General features: G+C 43.5%; 1 protein-coding gene across 8 annotated transcripts in view; it reads right to left on the bottom strand.

The window, feature by feature from the left end:
• Positions 1-574: 574 nt before the first annotated feature.
• pik3cd (phosphatidylinositol-4,5-bisphosphate 3-kinase, catalytic subunit delta) overlaps positions 575-20,254 on the bottom strand; it is a 214,981-nt gene continuing 195,301 nt past the window's right edge. For all 8 annotated transcript variants that reach the window (XM_068016969.1, XM_068016966.1, XM_068016968.1 and 5 more), the window contains 5 exons: positions 18,044-18,211; positions 13,976-14,099; positions 12,092-12,237; positions 9,283-9,415; positions 575-6,572 (listed from right to left, as the gene is read on the bottom strand). In XM_068016969.1, coding sequence (XP_067873070.1) covers positions 6,435-6,572; positions 9,283-9,415; positions 12,092-12,237; positions 13,976-14,099; positions 18,044-18,211 — 709 coding nt within the window. In that variant the 3' untranslated portion in view covers positions 575-6,434. The remainder of the gene's footprint in view (positions 6,573-9,282; positions 9,416-12,091; positions 12,238-13,975; positions 14,100-18,043; positions 18,212-20,254) is intronic.

Genomic DNA, 20,254 nt, shown 5'->3' on the forward strand with positions numbered 1-20,254 from the left:
TTTCCATAACCCACCACTTCCTTGTGGGTGAGCTCATTCAGTGTGACGCTGGGAAACACACAGCCTGTGATATAAATACAGTCAGAGTTTCCTTGTGCATGGATCAGTTTGTGGTTAATTTGTGTCTCATGCCCATCAGTATCATTTAAGCATCAGTTCCACTCTGGTCATTACAGGAATTATTAACCACATTTAACGTGCAGGCAGTGTGCCTAAAGCATGAGAGATCATCATTGCCCCGTTTCCACAACAAATACCTGGTAAATTCGCAGGGTACAAATCTGCCTTTTTTCTGGAATTGTAACACCATAATTCTGGCCTTTGGTTTAAAGCAGGGGAGTTCTCCCCAGTGTCCTGGCCATTATTTATCCCTCAATCTACATCACGGGGAAAAAACAATTACTGGTCATTATCACATTGTTGTTTGTGGGAGCTTGCTGTGCACAAAATTGGCTGCTGTGTTTGCTACATTACGAATGACTTCACTTCAGAAGTATTTCATTGGCTGCAAAGGGCTTTGTGAGGTCATGAAAGGTGCTTTAAAGAACTTTGTATTTAAATAAATGCATAACAGTGTATTCTGATATTTTTATTTCGAACATTACTTCTGCAAACACACTGGGATATTTCAAATGTCCACTTCTCAATAATACAGGCTGCATTTTATAATGCTACTGGTACCTCAGGTATGGTTTCCAAAGAGTTGGAATGATTTCAGTTTGCAGATCGATTACGCATGAAGTCAGAAGACTTGCACCTTAAACAAGGCAATGAGCGACATGCCACAAGCCGATGGTTCCTGCAGCTTGTCAATGGTCTATCCTGTTATTACACATATTATACGTTAAATATAATTAAGTTGTTTTTATTATACAACTTGACCATTTTAATTATTGAAGCATTTAGTGATTTGAAGCAAGGTTTTAATTCATCCAAGGCTCCAGTTTTTTTACTTTGAAAAGAACTTAAATTCTGTACAAACAACATGATTTATAGACAAGACACTTAACCAATGGAACTGACAGGATCTACCGCAGTCTCCACAGTTATTCTGTAGGATTTAAATTAAGGGAGTGAATGACCAACACAACTTTTTACATTCTGTGTATGTGTAGGAATGGTAACTTTTTGCTTAGATTTTGTTTTTTTCTTCCTCTCTTTCCCCCCTCACTCCCGCAAAAAAGGGACATCTGGGATGTCACAATCAATGCCATGCCATAGGCTGGCACAATTTTAACCCTGTGGAAACCAGATAGACAAGTGTTAAAATTGCCAGTGAGGCTTAACCTACCGACATCCCGTTGGCATCAATTTTAACCCACTCTTCCAAGCAGGCGGCAAGGATGTCCACTGGGAGCAGGCAGGATCCTTCTTTAAACAGACAGATTGATGTCGCTGAGGCCAATTGCTATTTTAAGCTGGTGGTGTTAGCTGGGAGGCCGCTGTGCTGTCCCTCCAATTAAACGGATAGAGTCAGGGCCAGAAGAGGCCCAAAGAAGTAGGCTTATTGTTGACTTTTATCTTACAAGAAATATTTTCCCTCCGGGGGTTAGGAAGGAGCAGCAGTGCTCCTCCGAGCCCCACTTTCTGACTGTCAGGCTGGTCTGGAAACCTCCTGTCAGCTGAGTGGGCCTTTGCTACCTACCTGCACAAGGCCTGGGGATTAAGATGGTGGTGCTGAGGTCAGGCTTGTTCGTGGACCCCTGCCTTTTCACTTGGAGACTTGAAGACAGCTTTCAGTGACTTCGCTGTCAAAAAAAAAAGGGAGAGACTGCCTGGTGCAAACATGCTCACTATTTACTGGACAATGATGGGATTGAATGGTAGGTTTAATATGCAATTGGGAGCATTCACAGGCCACCAAGGCAAAAGGATAGCACTTAAAGCATTCCTTTCAAACCTCAGACAGGGCACTGAATTTTCTGTTTATCAGAGAGGCTGAATTGTTGTTACATCAAATATCCAGTGCAGAAACAGGCCATTCAGCCCAACCAGTCTGTACTGGCATTTATACTCCACATGAGCCTCCTCCCATCTTTCCTCATCTAAATCTCTCAGTATAACCCTCTATTCCCTCTCTCTCGTGTGTTTATCTAGCTTCCCCTTAAATGCATCTACACTATTCATTTGAATCACTCCCTGAGGTTGTGAGTTCCACATTCTGACCACTCTCTAGGGAAAGAAGTTTCTTCTGAATTCCCTATTGGATTTCTTGGTGACTATCTTTTATCGACAGCCTCTGGTTTTGCTCTTCCCCACGAGTGGAAACACTCACTCTGTGCCCACTCTATCAAAACCTTTCATAATTGTAAAGATCCTATTCGGTCACCAGTTCAACTGGTTCAGTGGGTCTCAGACTACCTTGGGCAAAACCCCACCTGAAATAGTCACAAGCTCATGCTCCCACTAATTGTGGCAGATGCCAGCCCGAGTTAAAATCAGGCCTGTGTAGTTCTATACGAGGCTGTGAGCTGTCCCATCCACTGACACGCCTCCCAGAGGTGGAACTCAGTACTGCAGCTGAGGCTCCACCTGGTGGTGGAGATGGGAATAGATAAATATGAAGGGCAGGTGAGGACAATGTTTAAACTTGTGACCACTCTAGTTCAGTTCTCAGGCTGACTGCCTCTTCAAACCTCGACCTCCGGCCAGTGACAGCAACCGTGACTGTAAGATACCAGACTCTACAAGCAATTATTAAATAACTTCAGCAACTGCTTGTAAAACCTTTCGTGCTTTGAAAGGCCTTGGTGACGGCTTTACATTTTAATACAAGGCCAAGTTTTTTTTAAAAAAAGGTGTAACTGTTCACTGCAGTCAGATGCAGTGTTGAAGCTGCGGCAAATGTTATTTTTCTCCCAGCCTCTTGTATTACAAAGTATCTATGCTCCACTTGAGCCTCCCCTCACATCCTTTCCCATCTAACTCTGTCAACATAACCCTCTATTCCTTTCTCCCTCATGTGTTTATCTAGCTTCCCCTTAAATACATCTAAACTGTTCACCTCAACCACTCCCTGTGGTAGTGAGTTCCACATTCTCACCACACTCAGGGAAAAGAAGCTTCTCCGGAATTCCCCATTGGATTTCTTAGTAACAATCTTATATTGATGGACTGTTGGGGTTGTGGGGGGGGGGGGGGGTGAGTGAGGGGGGTTTGGAGAGAGATTTGTACAATGCACAGTAATACACCCCTTTTTGATTCATTTTATAGTTTAAAACACATACGCAAACATCGCTAAAACAGTCAACTGCTTGTGTATTGGTTAAGATCCTTAACAATGGTATGGGCTGCGTAGGTAGTAAAACATACCCACAATCTAGGTTCTCACCACAAGCCCACAATGTGGATGAGGGATAAGGAGGGAGATTCAGTCCTTCTCGCTCTGTGCCAATCACTTCCTCCAAGTCACAGGGTAGATTTTCCTGGTGTGTGACAGTGGAAATCAGGTGAAGGTGAGTTAGCAGCCCGCTGTACACCGCTCCAGAGTATTTTTCTGAGCTTTTGAGTCACTGCTCCCTGTCTTCCACAGTCGCACAAATTGGAGAAGTACACCCACAGAGTGGGATTGGTTTCACAAAGAGATTGCAGCCTGTGCTCTGCCCAGACAATACTGTGGTGAACACTGATGGGTAACACACACATCGAGTCGCAAAGGGAGGAGTGGAAGCTTAAAAGAGCCAGCTTTTGCTTTTTACTTCTAAATAACGCATGTTGTTATCTGAGGAAATGCAGCTCATATACTTGGAAAATGAGTATCTGAATACAGAGCGAGATATATTTAACTCATGCCTGAGAAACGTGAGGCCAGGGGTTGTACATCGAGGGGTGGTTGGCACTTCTACCTCCGCCCTCTGCTTTGAAACCCATGGACGTATCTGATGCCATATTCCAGGGAAGGCAGTGGGGGAGCGGGGAGGTGCCAGTAAATTGGTGTAAGCCCCCCCTGCCCAAGGAATACAGAGGGAGTCAGGGTCCTGCGCTGGATGTAGGACTCTGATGTGAAATTCAGGTATGAGCAAGTGTTGCTTGCACTGCAGAGGCTTTAGCCTCATTGTACCAGGATGTGAAAGGCCTGACCAACAATCCCTGAAGGGGCTGCTGGAGGCTGCTTGAAAAGAGAGATTCAACTTTTTCCAAGTTGTTACATTTTTGTGTGGCCTGAAAGAACAGGAACACAGTCCTCTTGGCTCTACAGCACTGACTGCAGTGACCCAGTGCTGGCCTGGGTTCACCCTCTTCAGGTTCAACTCCACCCCTTCCTCCCCGAAGACCGACCTTCTTGGCTTGGCACCGAAGCCTGGCTGCAATTTGTCAGGCCTCGAGTGGTGGGCTGTCTTTGGTGGCCACAGCTTTCACTGAAGTGAGCCAGTACTGCAAACAGGGCAAGGCCTCAGGCTGACACACAGGGCAATCGCTATAACAACTAGGGAGCAAGCCCAATTTCTCCCCCAGTGAGTGGGGTTGAATGGACGCATCAATTAACAACTAGTAACAACCAGTCTTGGCCTCATATCTCAGGGTATTTATAGACTGTACACACAACTTTGACACAGCTTTACAAATGTGCCAAATTTTAAAGTTCTTTTAAAGTCAGAAAAAAAAATTCCAGCAAAGTTAGTCTATACAAAGCATTTCAGAAGTCCTGGGGTATTAATTTTGTAAACATATTCCTTCAAGAGCAATTGCTCAAGATTCTACAATGCACAAAATGTGCCTCAAATAAAAACAAAAACATTCAACCTTCTTTTTAAATACGCAAATATTAAATAGCTCAATTTACACAAATAAGTTTGCATAAGAAGCAAAACAAAGGCACATTTAACTTCATCAAGGTGCAATTACACTATCTTTGCATCTAAACAAGTAAGTGCGACCAACACAAGGCTACTTTGGTGGAAGACAGAGCCTCAGCTAAATCTGTTCTCGAAATATTACACATCCACAGTGGTTTTTGAAGGTCTTTGGAAAGGTATCCCAAAACTGCTTCGGAATGGGCGTTGGGACAAGTCATCTTCCTTTGGTCCCTCACCAACACTTGTTGGGTACTCGATTTTCCATTGTCGCTTCCAACACATTTTCTGGTGTTCGTCAAATGAGCTGAAACGTTTAATAGGATGAATGTAGCCAATCTCACCCACCAGACCCCCTGCCCCTCCCCCCACCCCTCCTGAAGCCATTACTCCTTTCAAGCCTTGGAAACACACTGTGCCAACAGGACTTGCTCACCAGCTTCCCCTACAGTGAAGCTATTGACAGGGCACTACTGTTAACTATGGCTTTGCAGAAGTGAAAAAAAAACCTGCCCCCCCAGCATTTCTGCTTTGCAGTCCTGTTCTCTTGCAACTGGCTGGAAAGGAGAGTCCATTGATCTTCAATACAAAGCTGTTGATGATTTAGCACCCATCAACAACAAAGCACATTAAATTAGTACCCTTCAGACACATTTTCAATCAATCATTTATAAATATAACCATATTTTCTTCTTTTATGATAAAAATGACTCAGGAAGCAGGTACAGCCTATTTTGGAAAAAAAAAAGTTCTTGGTAAGCTGCTCGCTCTCTCATTCATAATCAGTCTTGGTTATAGAATCAGGTGCAACAATCAACTTTTCATTGAAGATCATAACACCGAAATCCACTGGATGCTTTATTCCTGCCATCGCTGAACAACCCAATGACCCAACAGGGCTAAGATTGGGCAAAGTGCTCTCTTTAACTATTAGGATGCTCCATTGATTGAGGCTCGTCTCCAGGCGTGACACTTCATAGAAGCAGCAGGCCGCCTCACCTCAGGTTGGAGGACGTGCAGTGAGGGCGCAAACATTTTACTTCAACCCAAAACAAGCAACGACTGAGCACAGGAAGACTTTGGTGCTTGAAGTTCTGGAAATTACGATCTGCTCGACTGCCCTTTTGTTGAAAGGGGAAAACCCGATTGAGAGCTGTCTTTCTGTCATTACAGGAAAAGATAGTCGTTCAATCTGCATTACTTTCAGGTTGAACAATTACCTACTTGACCTCTACTGGTACTTTTCCAAATTCAAGTTAGTGGCTGTAGACCTGTTGCTAGTCCTACTGAGTCTATTAAACAACTGAGCTGAAAGAGAAAGTCCAAGACAGCAACAGGCCAGCAGAGAGGGCAGGAGGCCCCTGTACCTGGGTAATTAAAATGCATGTTCAGTGCCAATCCTGTATCTAAGACCCCAGAATTGAAGGGAAGTGGTTGCAGACAGTGCAAGTAACTACACTGCACATGTAAACATCTTTCAAAGTTCATAAAATATTGAGAAAGCTTTGTATTCTTCATAAACTTATTGGCTTGTCAATCACTTATTGACGTATTTGTAGCTGGACAGGCGGTTATCAGTCTCTTAGCCTCCTCATATTTTCGTCCTTTTGGTTAAAGGTTTCAGAGCGGGAGATAGTTCTGCTACGATCGATTGTCTTTGGCTACATTGTGAGCCATCCAATTCACTTTGGTCTTCCAGCTTTCTCGCAGTGCTTCATCAAATTTCATCTTGAAGTGTTTAAGTGCCTCATCTTCCGTTTTTCCTAAAGCTAGTGAATCCTGTCAAATAAAGTACCCATTATAAAGCAGTAATGACAGTTACAAGAGCATTAAATGCACAGACAGTGGCTATCGCAACTGCAGAGTATAACAAAACAATCATCTATTGCAGAGCAGTGAGTTTAACACCATCAGGTATCTAATCTTACCCACTGCTTACAGGTCTACACTGTGTAATATTAAAAGTCCATTGAAGGAGAAGGCAAGTGTCAGGGAAACTATTTTCTTTCAATATTAAAAACTCTGCCTCCCACCCCCTTTCCCCAAATTGCTAAGATCAAAAATAGTGAGGCAATCTCCCCAAAGACACCTGCCATTTCCAGGCTCCATTCTCAGACCGGAACTTCTCTGCTACCAGTAAGGATTCAGCCGGTCAGTGAGTGGCTTCAGTGGGGATATTTTTCACTTCAGCACTGGGCCAGTCCTGCACAGACCCTTCAGTCTGGCAAAGCGGACACTGAACTCCAGATCACAAGGGGAGCTGCCTGCTGATTGACCTCGTCTCCCCAGATCTGCGGAGAAATTGACTACAATTATACAGGATATAGGCGAGGCTACACCTGGAGTACTATGTGCAGCTTTGGTCTCCTTACCTACAAGGAAGGACACACTTGCTCTACAAGGAGTGCAAGGAAGATTCACAAGGTTGGGTCCTGGAATGAGGGGACTGTCCTACAAGGAGAGATTGGGTAGACTAGGCCTACAGCCCCTGGAGTTTAAAGAATGAGAGATGATCTAATTGAAAACATAAAATTCTGAAGGGGCTTCACAGGGTAGATGCCGGAAAAATGTTTCCCCTGCCTGGGGAATCTAGAACAGAGGGTCACAGTCTCAGAGTAAGAGGTTGGCCATTTAAGACTGAGATGAGGAGAAATTCCTTCACTCAAAGGGTTGTGAATCTCTGAAGTTCTCTACTCCAGAGAGTTGTGGATGCTCAGTCATTGAGTATATTCAAGTTAGATTTTTGAGTAGCAGGGAAATTAAGGGATATGGAGATAGTGCAGGAATGTGGAGTTGAGGAAGAAGATCAGCCATGATCTTATTGAATGGCAAAGCAGGCTCAATAGGCCCATATGGCCGACTCCTGCTCCTACGTCTTATTGTATGTTCTTAAACCTTTATGTATCCACTGACTAAATGAGTGGGGCAGTGTGAAAAATGAGAACGTCAATTAAAATCCATAATTCATAACTCCTAGTTAATTGCTTTTTCAAATTTTTTTTTTACTACTTTTTTTGAGGTTGGGGCACTTTACATTAAAAATATTCATCCCTACATTTACCTGCTGAGTTCAGGATTTCCAGCTTCAATGTTTCTGGACTAATCCCCTCCATCTCCCCCACCTTTCAGAACATCAGTTTCCCCTGTAAATGGCATTCTATAAATCCAAGGAGTTGTTGTTGTGAAGTTAGTGAAAAATGTTTGTATTTGGATAGCACCTTTCACTACCTCAGGATGTCCCAAAGCGCTTTACAGCCAATGAGGTGCTTCTCAAGGAGAGTCACTGTTAAGTATGTTAGAGAGCAATTTTCCACAGACAAAATTAACAGGGATTTATCTTCTGGTTAAATATAGTCCCTGGGCATTTTACTCAGTGCTGTTCTTTATTATTTGACCAAAATCACCGGCTATGATTAATAAAGTTCTAAGACTGATCATCTCCTCCAGTGGGCTTGTGGTATTGGGCCTTACAGACCAACAGGCCCCAGCTTTGATTCCCAGCTTATACTGGCCAGGCTTGGGCCTGTAACTCTCTCTTGCCACTAAATTCCATACAAGATGATGACGGGTTTGGATAGCGTGGACAAGGAAAAACTGTTCCCATTAACTGATGATACAAGGACTAGGTGACACAGATTGAATGTTTTGGGTAAGAGGTGCAGGGGGGGGTTGAGAAGAAGAACATTTTTACGCAGCGAGTGGTAATGACCCGGAACTCGCCGCCTATAAGGGTGGTGAAGCAGAAGGCGATCAATGATTTCAAAAGGGAAACTGGGTGGGCTGTTGAGGGAAATAAATTTGCAGGGCTGCGGGGATAGAGCCGGGGAATGGGACTGACTGCATTGCTTTACAGGAGCATGGACTTGATGGGCCGAATGGCCTCCTCTGTGCCATAATGACTCTATGACTCCTGATGTATAAGGCGAGGTACCAGAGATTTGCCAGCACCCATGGAAATGTACCCAGTTACAGTCAACATCTTGATGGGAGCAGCGGATAAAATGAGGGCAGGGAGGGTTACATGAGCGATTCCTACAGAAATTGGAACTCAAGAATGTTGCTGTATAAATTCTCAAACATTCATAGTGGGATCTGAACTCAGCTTTTCTGGACTGTTAAACCAGGCCCCTGCGTTAGTAGCTCAGTAACATAGTCAACGACTCTACCATAACCCATATTGAAAGAAACCCATAACTCTCTCCTTACAAGATTAGGTACCCCAATAGTTCTAACTTACAATGTCCAATTTGATCATGTTATTGATTACCAAGGTCTAGTGAGATGATTTAAAATGGTTGCAATCTGAAGTACTGTTGATGTTAGAGAACGAGGCCATAGTCTGTCTGCCCTTTAAGTACTGCAGGTGCTCACAAGCACCGTGCTGCTGGTGTTCACCGTCTCTGTTTCTGGAGCTTTTTTTGTAGGATTTGTAATTACATTCTCTCTGATATTGTATCAGAGCCACGACAGACATTCTGGATTTGCTTACCTTGAGATACTGGATATCTTTGGAGCAGCTGAGCTCGGGGAGTCCAGCAGCTTGCATCAGTGCAAAGAGATTAATGAAGAGAGGGCAGTGCTTTCGGAGAATCATGTAGGCTTGTTCACAACACTTGCGGAATCTTTTCAAGATGGCAACAGGATAGGAATGGAAATTGAAGGAAAAACTCTATGAATTTTGAGCACTTTTTAGTAACGCACACACACAAACTCAACACATTCATTTACTGTAAAAAAAAACGTTTTCTAGAAAGAACATTTAAACTGATGAAGCTTCATTTGGACAGTGTTATGACTTATCAGTTTCAAATGATTAATATTGGATCTCTATAGCATGGAACTGAACTATTAACTTATCAATATTGAAATTCCAGTGCACGGAATAAATAAGTCCTTTTTTAAAATTCACTACAGAATTGGAAACCAGAGATCTTACACATTGTTACTACAAAAGATCAAATATAGCGATGAAATAACGATGATGAGATCTTGAGAGATGTAACACATTTGGACAGCTTAGTTACAACATTATTCACACTAAACTTCATCTAGATTCTACACAAGATCTTCTAGGAAGAGGAAAAGGCCAGTTGGCCCAACATTACAACCCAACCCAACCTTGGTTCAAAGCTGTCAAGGCTTACACAACATCCATTTGCATACTTGCTTGTACACTACACTACAGAAAGCTGCAAGTTCCTGTCACGACCACTCACTGCTACTGTAAACCTCCAGTTTCAAAATATTTTCTCAGTGGATGATCAAAGCTGGTTTGAAACAAAAAGGTGCAAGTTCCAATCAGAGATATTCAGGTGCAAACGCTTAACACATCCTCTACATGCACAATGCTCACACAATGCTCACACATGTGCATTAACCTGTTTATAGGGTCAAATTTCTAATCACTGTAAAAAGAAGCTGGTTTTAAGTAACAAAAACATCAGAGCAAGAAAGTGGCATACCCTTAACCAAAACTAGGGTAGAGGCACAAGTTGATTGGACTGAGACTGGGTGGAAAATTACAGTGATGTCATAACGAGGCAGGAAATCTCACTAAGTTTCGAAGAGCAATATGAAAGTTTGCTGCCTATGGAAAGGTCGTGTTGTAAAACCCACCCATGCCATCGCCTGTTGGGACTTCAACCCCCTTCCCACTTGTCAAAATATAGCAGTGCTGTTCTCTCTCCACAACGCAAATCCCTCTTCAAGATATTGATCTTGAAGGCGGCACAGTGGCGCAGTGGTTAGCACTGCAGTCTCACAGCTCCAGGGACCCGGGTTCGATTCTGGGTACTGCCTGTGTGGAGTTTGCAAGTTCTCCCTGTGTCTGCGTGGGTTTCCTCCGGGTGCTCCGGTTTCCTCCCACAAGCCAAAAGACTTGCAGATTGGTAGGTAAATTGGCCATTATAAAAATTGTCACTAGTATAGGTAGGTGGTAGGGAAATATAGGGACAGGTGGGGATGTTTGGTAGGAATATGGGATTAGTGTAGGATTAGTATAAATGGGTGGTTGATGGTCGGCACAGACTCGGTGGGCCGAAGGGCCTGTTTCAGTGCTGTATCTCTAATCTAATCTAATCTATTGCACTGATATTCAAATGAAACTCAAAGAATTTCCCATTTTCAGAAAAAAAATTTGCCTCTTGCCAAGGAAAACCACAGTTAAAATCTCTTACAAGGAACTTTTTCTTCCTCATTGCTGATATTTTTGTTTAAACATTAATGGCTGATCTCATTGGGGAAACTCCAAGATATTTCCTAAAATACAATTATGTTGCCACGCACTTGTTTGTTTTGCAGACGTGACTAAAATTATATTTTCTGTCACCGCTGCAACATCTCACACTGTAATGGGCTTGGTTTTTAAACTCTTAAGAAGGCTACGCTCAGCAGGTTACTTGTGACTGAGCTGGCGCCTGCTTCACCCCATGGGTAGGGGATATTGGCAGAAGAAGAAAGGGAAACAAAGGACAGAATTTTTTTTTAAATGCACTGTGTGTGTGGACAGCAACATTGAGGAAAATCTACCTGACATAACTCACTGATGTTCTTGATGACGGTGTTCTCCATGGAGAGCTAGCTTAGACTCAATGGGCCGAAAGGCCTCCTTCTGTGGTGTAAATGATTCTACGACATACTAATTAATTAGCAAATGCCCACTTCCAGAGCAGTCACAAGGGTTGATCCCAAGAAATAAAGATTTGAGCTTATATTTCAAACTCTGGTGGGCTATAAAGGGGTCATTTGGTACATGGAGTTACATATTTGCCACAGGGAAACGTTCATTTGATCCAACAGGTTAGCTCGACACAAACCTCCTCCCATCCTAATTCTTCCAGCCTATTTTCATATCCTATTTCTTTCTCCCTCGTGTATTTATCCAACTTCCCCTTAACAGCCATCTATGCTACTTGCCTCAACTACTCCATGTGGTCACAAGTTCCACATTCTCACCACTCACTGGGTAGAGAAGTTTCTCCTCAGGTCCCTACTGCATTTATTAGTGACTATCTTATATTTATGACCCCCTAGTTTTGGACTCTCTCACAAGTGAAAACATCTTCTCTACGTCTACCCTATCAAACCCCCTTCATAATTTGAAAGACCTCTATCAGGTCACCCCCTAGACCTTCTCGTTTGATAGGGAAAGCAGCTCCAGCTCTTTGAGTTTGTACTCCTGGGGTTCGGAGCCTCACTGTCCGGGGGGGCTCACATCAGGAACGCAGGCACGTGGCTCCGTGGTAGCTGTCCATCCATTCTGGTTAGCAGAACAATGACTGGAAGCTTGCACCGCTTACCTCTCAAACTTCTCGCTGTTGTTGGTTTTTCCTTGCTGTATCACGTGCACAAAGTCATGCGTTAAAATAAATGGCACCCGCTCTCTGTTGATCCCAAACTTGCTCTTAAAGTTTCCGAGGAAGTGTCCGAAATCAATGTGGAAGAGCTGTGGGTGACAAAAGGTGGAAAATGTATTCGTTTACTTGAGAAGGATTTCCTGGAATAGAATTAAAGGATATTTAAAGGCTAGAACTGATTAAGGAAATCATCTCGGCAGCACTGGGAAAATTCAGCCCACTGTAATCCAACTGGATAATTCATGACTCAGTCTCCAATATCTTTTATGACTAATAAGCAAAAATGTTCAAAGAAAATGAAAAAAACAAATATGTTTGAATACCACAATGACCTTTTTCTTGCATTCACTCGCAGCAGTGTTCTGGAGAATAATTCCTGGGTCATATCGCTGGGTCAAAATCCTGGAACTCCCTTCCTAACAGCACTGTGGGTGTACCTACCCCACATGGACTGCAGCGGTTCAAGAAGGCAGCTCACCACCACCTTCTCAAGGGCAATTAGGGGTGGGCAATAAATGCTGGCCTAGCCAGTGACACCCACATCCCATGAACAAATAATTTTTAAAAAAATTACTGGGAATTTGGTGAGGCAGTTATGGGAGATTTATCTTGCCATTCAGCTTGGGATTCCAGCTAAGAATTGGTTAAGTTGCAGCTACAGGATAGGGTGAGGCCTCATTCAGTTTGAGTGCTGAACATGAAGGAATAATTCCCTCTGTTTGTTGATTGTAACAAAATGATCGAAGCTTTGGTCAGAAGACCCATCTAGCAAACCCTTTCAAACCTTGCATCTGGTTTCTTCTTGAATTTTGGAATCAATATCCCTGCATCCCCTGTCCTATAACAGGTTACAGGACTAACAGGAATTAAAACCTGCCACATTTTACTATTCCACCATCCCCTGGAAAGAAAGAGCAAACATGCATTTATATAGCACCTTTCTTGTCCTCAGGATGTCCCAAACCACTTCATGACCAATCAATTTTTGAAAAGAAGTCACTGCTTTTTCATGGGTGAACAACGCAGCCAATTTGAGTAAATAAGGTCCCCAAAATTGCAAATATAATAAAAAAGATCAGGTAATTTGTTTTAATAGTGGAGGTGGTCAGGACAGCAAGAGACTCCACCACCCCATCCCCCACTCCTCTTTGCATAGTCCCATGGGACCTTTTTACATCCCACCACCTTCCCCCACCACCCAGTCTAAGGTCTTAATTGAAAGACAATACCTCTGACAATGCAGCACTCACACAGTGTTACCCTGTGGCACCAGCCTAGGTTTAGCGCTCAGGTCCTGGACAGAGGTTTGAATCCACAACCTATTGACATAGAGGTCAGAATGCCATCAGCAGAGCCAGACTGACACTCAGTCTCACAATTCTATCTCCAGCTTGGTTGGGATGGGGGATGGGGGGGGGGGGGGGGGGGGGGAAACGAAGAAGGGACTAGAGTGAGGGGAGGTTGAAGGGAAGGAGTGAAGCTAATGATTGCTCCCTTCTCCTTCTTCCCCGAGCCTTATAAAAAAAGGTTACACCTACCCTGAAAAAGAAATTTATCTCCACATTTTTGGAATGGGCTGATTGCTACAAATACAACATGTGACATGTTTCTGTTCTGTGCAATGGTCACTAGGCTGTGCTGAGTTGAGTGATTTCAGGCAGGGTAGCAGGAGGGACTATGTAACTGGCTTCACAATTCCTGGGATGGAAGGAGAAGGGAAAGGGCAGCCATGTTTCCCAATCCCAATCCAGTAACTCCAGCTGGGAAGGCCACACTTTGCGTTATTTGTAATCCAAGTAATTTGATTTTTCTTGAACCTCTTCATACCTGTCCATTTTCCCTGATCATAATGTTGTCACTGTGTCGATCTCCAATTCCAAGCACATAGGTAGCTACACAGTAGCCAGCACACGACAGGGTGAACTCTTCAATGGCTCGCTCCAGGGCTTCCCTGCAAAGATGAACAGCAAAGCAATTTTGTACATCTCTGGAAGTCATCTCACAATTCCCCGTGGCTATGGATGCTAAACGAGTATTACCTCCCATCTGACACCAGCTCTGCTAGTGCAGTAATCGCCTTGTGGCAAGTCTCTTGTGTTTCAACAAGGAAAGCAAAACAGTGGCTGAAAATTCAATTTTCTAGTGCAAGACACCAGCTGATGAAAAGATATCAAAGCAAGGGGCAGACTTTTTGTTCCCAGGCCCCCATCCTGCCGTCAGGATGAAATGCAGAGTCGGGGACCTGGAAATGCTGGCGGTGGGACCCCAAGGAATATTTTGGAAGGGCCGCCTTTGGAAGCCCCGTCCAATTAAGGATGGCGGACAGGCTCCAGAGTCTAGAGAGCCAATAGGACGGCCTTCCAGCAAAGATTGGCAGCCCCGCCATCAGAGGTGCTAAAGTGTGCAGGGAGGTGCGAGGACGCCTTCATTCCCCGTCGCTGGCCGCAAATTGGGGTATAAGAAGGGCCAAAATGGTTACAGCTGTCTGACAGGAAGGGGAAGCCCCCCATAGTAACTGGCACTGCCATGGCTGTGGCCATTTATTAGTCTGGTGCCTTGCCACCATTTCACGGATGGCCTCCTGGCTTGACTGGCACCCCGTTCGCCAGCTGGAAAAGTCAGATGGGTTCAGGGGAGTGCTTTTAATTAAGATATCAAGGGGCTTAATTGACTTCCCGCCACAGCTGGTTGGGTAACCAGTTCTGCTGTCACCCTGACTCCTACAGAATCCTGTGGAAGTGGGAATGTGTCGTGGAGCTGGCTAGACGGGATTTCCCTGGGGACATGCGTTCAAATCACGGCAGAAGGTGGAATTTAAATTTCATTAATGAATAAAAAAGTTCTGGAATTAAAAGCCAGTCTCAGTAATAGCGCCATGAAACTAATCATCAATTGTCGTAAAAACCCACCTGGTTCACTAATGTCATTTAGGGAAGGAAATCTGCCGTCCTTACCCGGTCTGACTCCAGACCCTCAGCAACATGACTTTTAACTGCCTTCTGAAATGGTCTAGCAAGGCACTCAGTTAAGGGCAATGAGGGATGGACAATATGTGCTACCTTGTCAACTACGCCCTCATCCCATGAATGAAGTTAAAAAAAAAAAGTCAAGTCTGGTGGCATTTGGCTATAAATTAAACTGTCAGATGTTTCGTAAGCCATGTCGTGGAGTCTCACTGATTTCGGTTTAGAAATATGTATCTCACTTTTAAAATTAAGCAAAGTTGAATGGGTGCAGGTGGATTTATGATCCAACTCACTCTTTTTGATCTCAAGTTTCGCTCCTGACACTTTGGAAGTGTGGACAGGTCTGTGAAGATAGCTCTTTGCAGTGAAATCAGTGAGGAGGAAGAGGAGGAGGAGGAGGAAAGGCCTGGCAAGCAGCAGGAGGGAAAATTCGAGGCAGGGAGCAAGGAGCCAGGTATGGACGGAGGCCTGGCTCTTGGAATACAGAGCAGCATTTCAAAACTTGTCGATGATACCAAACTTGGAGGAGTGGCAAACAGTGAGCATAATATCAACTGCCTGCAACAGGACATAAATAGGCTAGTAGAATGGGCAGAGAGGTGGCAGATGGAATTTAATACTGCCAAGTGTGAGGTGACGCATTTTGGCAGAAAGAATGGGCAGAGAGGCAATATACACTTAACGGCACAGTTCTAAAGAGTTGTGCAGGAACAGAGGGACCTGGGGGTGCACGTGCATCGATCTTTGAAGGTGGCAGGACATATTGAGAGAGTGGTTAGTAAAGCATATGGGATCTTGGGCTTCAATAAATAGAGGCATTGAATACAAAAGCAGATTGGATGGCCACTTGGGGCAAGTGCACTTGCAGGGCTACGGGGATTGAGCGAAGGAGTGGGACTGACTGGATTGCTCCATGGAGAGCCGGCCTGGGCTCGATGGGCTGAATGGCCTCCTTCTATGCCGTAAATGACTCTTTGGTAGTGACGAAGCCTGGGAACAAGGGCAGGGGTGGGGTGTGCAAGAGGGGGAAGGATAGTACAGATGCATTGCGAAGAACACACATCCAGGCAGGACAGCCATACGATCGCACAGTGATTCACCCGTGCTGGCCATACCATGTGGTTAACATAGACGATACGTTGCAATTGTACATGGTCATTGTCATGTCATTGGGGGGCGGTCCGCCCCGTCATTTAAATAAGCTGCCCTGATCAATATCATGGCAGCTCCGCTATGGGAGGTCCGTCATTTATAAAGCGGGCTGCCAAAGTTGGCTTAGTAAAATTCAACCCAATGTAAACAACTTTTAAAAAATGTATCCCTCTCCACATTGAAAAATTTTGAAGTTTTTGTTCTTGTTTAAACGTATCCAACTCAGAAGCGGATTTTGAGCTGAATGTTTGCAGACAAAGTTGCAAATGAGCTCAAAAGTCTGCTTGCAGACTGGAATCACCAAGCATGCTGATAACTAGAATGCAAATCTCCTCTGGTTGCATTTCACCAGTATTGCTCAGCGTCTGCACACTTTTGGGCTGTTTTAATTATAAACTCCATTCTCTAGGCAGCTGGGGGTGATGGGGAGTGCAGTCACGGCCATTTTTGCTACTTTTTTGACAATTGGTCTTCACATCTTCTGTGAAGCACTAAATTTCCTCAGATTCCATTCTCACTAGTCAAAACACGTGTCTCCTTTTATCAAACTCCCGCAATGGGGAAGACTGAGCTTTTGTTTCCAGACTCTGAGGTGAGTCTTAAAAAAAAAAATCAGGCAGACAGAAAAAAAAAGCGCCCAGATAAGCTACTGTCATGGTTAAAGCCTCAACAATACTTTAAACCTTTCAAATTGCTCCCTTTTGTAACTCCCCACTCCACCAGAGCAAAAACAAACACTACAATTTCATAGAGTGCAAAAGATGGTTCAATCTGTTTAAATAAAAACACAAGGGGGTGGGGCAGGAGGGATGTGGGATAAAGAGGAAATTGTTTCGAACCATTGATCTGTCATGTTATTGGACAAAATGCAAATGTTGGTTCCCGGGTGTTCAGCAAGGCTCAACATAGTTTCCTAAAAACAGTTAAACCACACAGTAGAAAATACAAAATAGCAACAGTTGGAAACTCACCACTAATTGTGAGTGGAAAAGAACAGCACAAAATGGGCCCACACCTTGTGCATATGAAATTTATACCATCTAATTTCAGACCCAGTAAGGTATGTCACCATGACTCACGTTTTGCATCAGGCCTGAGAAACACTCAATGGCAGGGAAATGTCAGCCAAATGTGAGGAGATAGTGGCTACGGAGTTCCTTCACAGAATGCAGCAGAGGCTTTGAAAAACAAACTGCTAAAGCCTTTCCACAAATCATCGGGACTAACCTTTCAAGAATTCTTAACATTCCAAACAGTCGGATGAACAATCCGAACGTTGTTACGATTGGTTGCTTAATTTCAGTAAGACATGCCACAATTCCAAGAGGCGAATTAGTAACAGTCCGACAGTCGAGCTCACTGACTTACCTCCGAGGTTAACCACTTGGCAAGTGTTTCATTAACGTAAACTGGTTTTTTTTTGTGCGCAGTGTTTAGTGAATTAAAGCATCATGAATGAAAGCTCATGTTGGCTCAGAGCATCATCTGCTCCAGCTGACTCATTAAAGGTCCAGACAATACCGAGAGAGATAAAATGAATAAAAATCGCTGGAAGTACACAGGTCACTCATTATCAGAGAGAGAGAGAAAAAAATAGGTTTATCTCTTAGGCAGCACCTTCCATCTGAAGCCTGATGAAAGGTTCCGCTGAGTACATTAAATGTCTTGTCTCTCTCAGATACTGACTGGCCCTGATGGGTATTTCTGACATTTTCTGTTGAGCATGAAGATTTTTAAAAGTCCTAAATTATGATGGGTATTGTTCTTCATTCCTTACCCAGGGTTCTTCGACTTTAACCAGTTTAGCAGAGCGTCCTTGTTAAAAGCCGCAGTAGCTGCCATATTGCTTTTATTGAGCTGGATATTTGCAATAGTTTCCGCATGCGAGACCACCTCGATCACTCCGGTCTTGTCTCCGGTGGAAAGACAGGCGTAAGGAATCATCCTGGAAGGAAAAGTATGCGCACATTTTGAACATCTTCTGTAAGTCAGAATTTTAATAACCGGACAACATTCCTCTTGTAGAGCTTCGTTGACATTGAAAGACGCATCCCAATAACAAAAACTTGCATTTATATAGCGCCTTTAAAGCAGGAAAACATCTCAAGGCACTTTACAGGAGCGTTACCGAACAAAATTAGACACCAAGCCACATCAGGCGATATTAGGGCAGATGGTCAAAAACCTGGTCAAAGAGGTAGGTTTTTAGGAGTGTCTTAAAGGAGGTAGAGAGTGGGAGAGATTTAGGGAGGGAATTCCAGAGCTGAAGGCCTTAGCAGCTGGAAGCATAACTGCCAATGATGAAGCGATTAAAATCAGGGATGTGTAAGAGGCCAGAATTGGAATGCAGGTATCTCGGAGGGTTGCAGGGCTGTATGAGGTTACAGAAATAGGGAGGGGGCGAGGCCATGGAGGGAATTGAAAACAAGGATGAGAATTTAAAAATTGAAGCAGGAGCCAATGTAGGTCAGCGAGCACATGGGTGATGGGGGAAAGGCTCTTGGTGCGAGTTACAATACAAGGAGCTGCGTTCTGGTCAAGTTTACATTTATGGAGGTTGGAAGAATAGAGTCTGGTCAGGAGTGCGTTGGAATGGTCAAGTCTAGAGATAGTAAAGGCATGAATGGGGGTTTCAGCAAATGAGCTGAGGCAGGGACGGAGTGGGGAGGTGTTAAGGAGGCGGAAGTAAGTGGTCTTAGTTATGGTGTGGACAGAGCTCATTATGGGGTCAGATACAACACCAGATATGTCAACTCTAATCATTCCTGCCTGTGAAACTCACTATTTTGTACGTAAACCCTGGTTAGTTTGAGAGTTTTATGGTTAGTAACTGACATGCTTCAGATTTTCCAATAACAAGGTGTTTTAAAGTTTTAAATGTACTACAAACAACACCTTTAAGGCTGTTCAAAGGCACTCAGCCCTGTTTCACAATGATCTAGATTCTCAGATACCTTTGCTACTCCCACACATTACGTCATATATGGAGAAAGTTCTGCCTTATCAGCCAATAGTCCTCTTGTACAATATGCACAATAGTTTTCTGCATCATCTCACCATACACTCCAACATCTCACTGGGTTGAGCTGCTGCTACTTACAGTTAATGCAATTGAGTAAATATTCCTATGTGTACTGTGTTCTAAAATAAGCAGGTTTATGTCCAAGTAATGAACTGTTTTCCTCTACGCTAAAAGTCTCAAATCTGTACACTTCAATAACAAAACAATGAAGCACATATTAAAAATCCATCAATTTAAAAGTGATTTCATGTATAATTAATATTGCAACGTAACTGTAACAAATGCTGAGTATGAATTATACAGAACCATTTTAAAATCACAGTGCTCTGCATCCCAGTGTAACTACTCATTTTGATATTTCTGAAGGAAAGTAAGAAATTTGTTATTAAAATTCTCAGACTGGCTCCTCATGCCTCTGTGAAGCACCATTTCTCTATCTCAAAAGGCGCTATATCAATGCAAGCTATTGTTAATAGTTTGCTTAGATAATGGTTTGAATTATGGCTCATAGGAACATCCTTGAACTCAGATTCAGTAATTCAACAGACGCTGCTCTGCACTTAATTCCCTCGATGGGGGTATTGTATCATTTAAGTTCAGCCTTTGGATAAGAGTGTTGAAATAATCATTTCCCTCAGCAAAGTCTGTAAGCATGTATTTAGAGGCAGTGAAACTGGGGCCATTACGTCTTAGCTAAGTGAGTAGAAATGTGATAAAGCTCCAATACGATTAATACTATAGAGTGTAATTTTCTGAAATATAAACAGCTACACTTAGAATAAAAGATTTTTTTCCTTCATCACATCAGTGCTTTTTGTAATTTTCCACAAGTGTCAGAGCCATATTACATGAATCTTTATGGCTTAATTGGCCTGACAGCAAGACTTATGCTAAAAACAGAAAGTGTTGGAAATGCTCAGCAGGTCTGGCAGCATCTGTGGAGAAAGAAACAGAGTTAATGTTTCA

Source organism: Heterodontus francisci, chromosome 37 (assembly GCF_036365525.1).
Source record: "Heterodontus francisci isolate sHetFra1 chromosome 37, sHetFra1.hap1, whole genome shotgun sequence".
NCBI classification, from domain to species: domain Eukaryota; kingdom Metazoa; phylum Chordata; class Chondrichthyes; order Heterodontiformes; family Heterodontidae; genus Heterodontus; species Heterodontus francisci.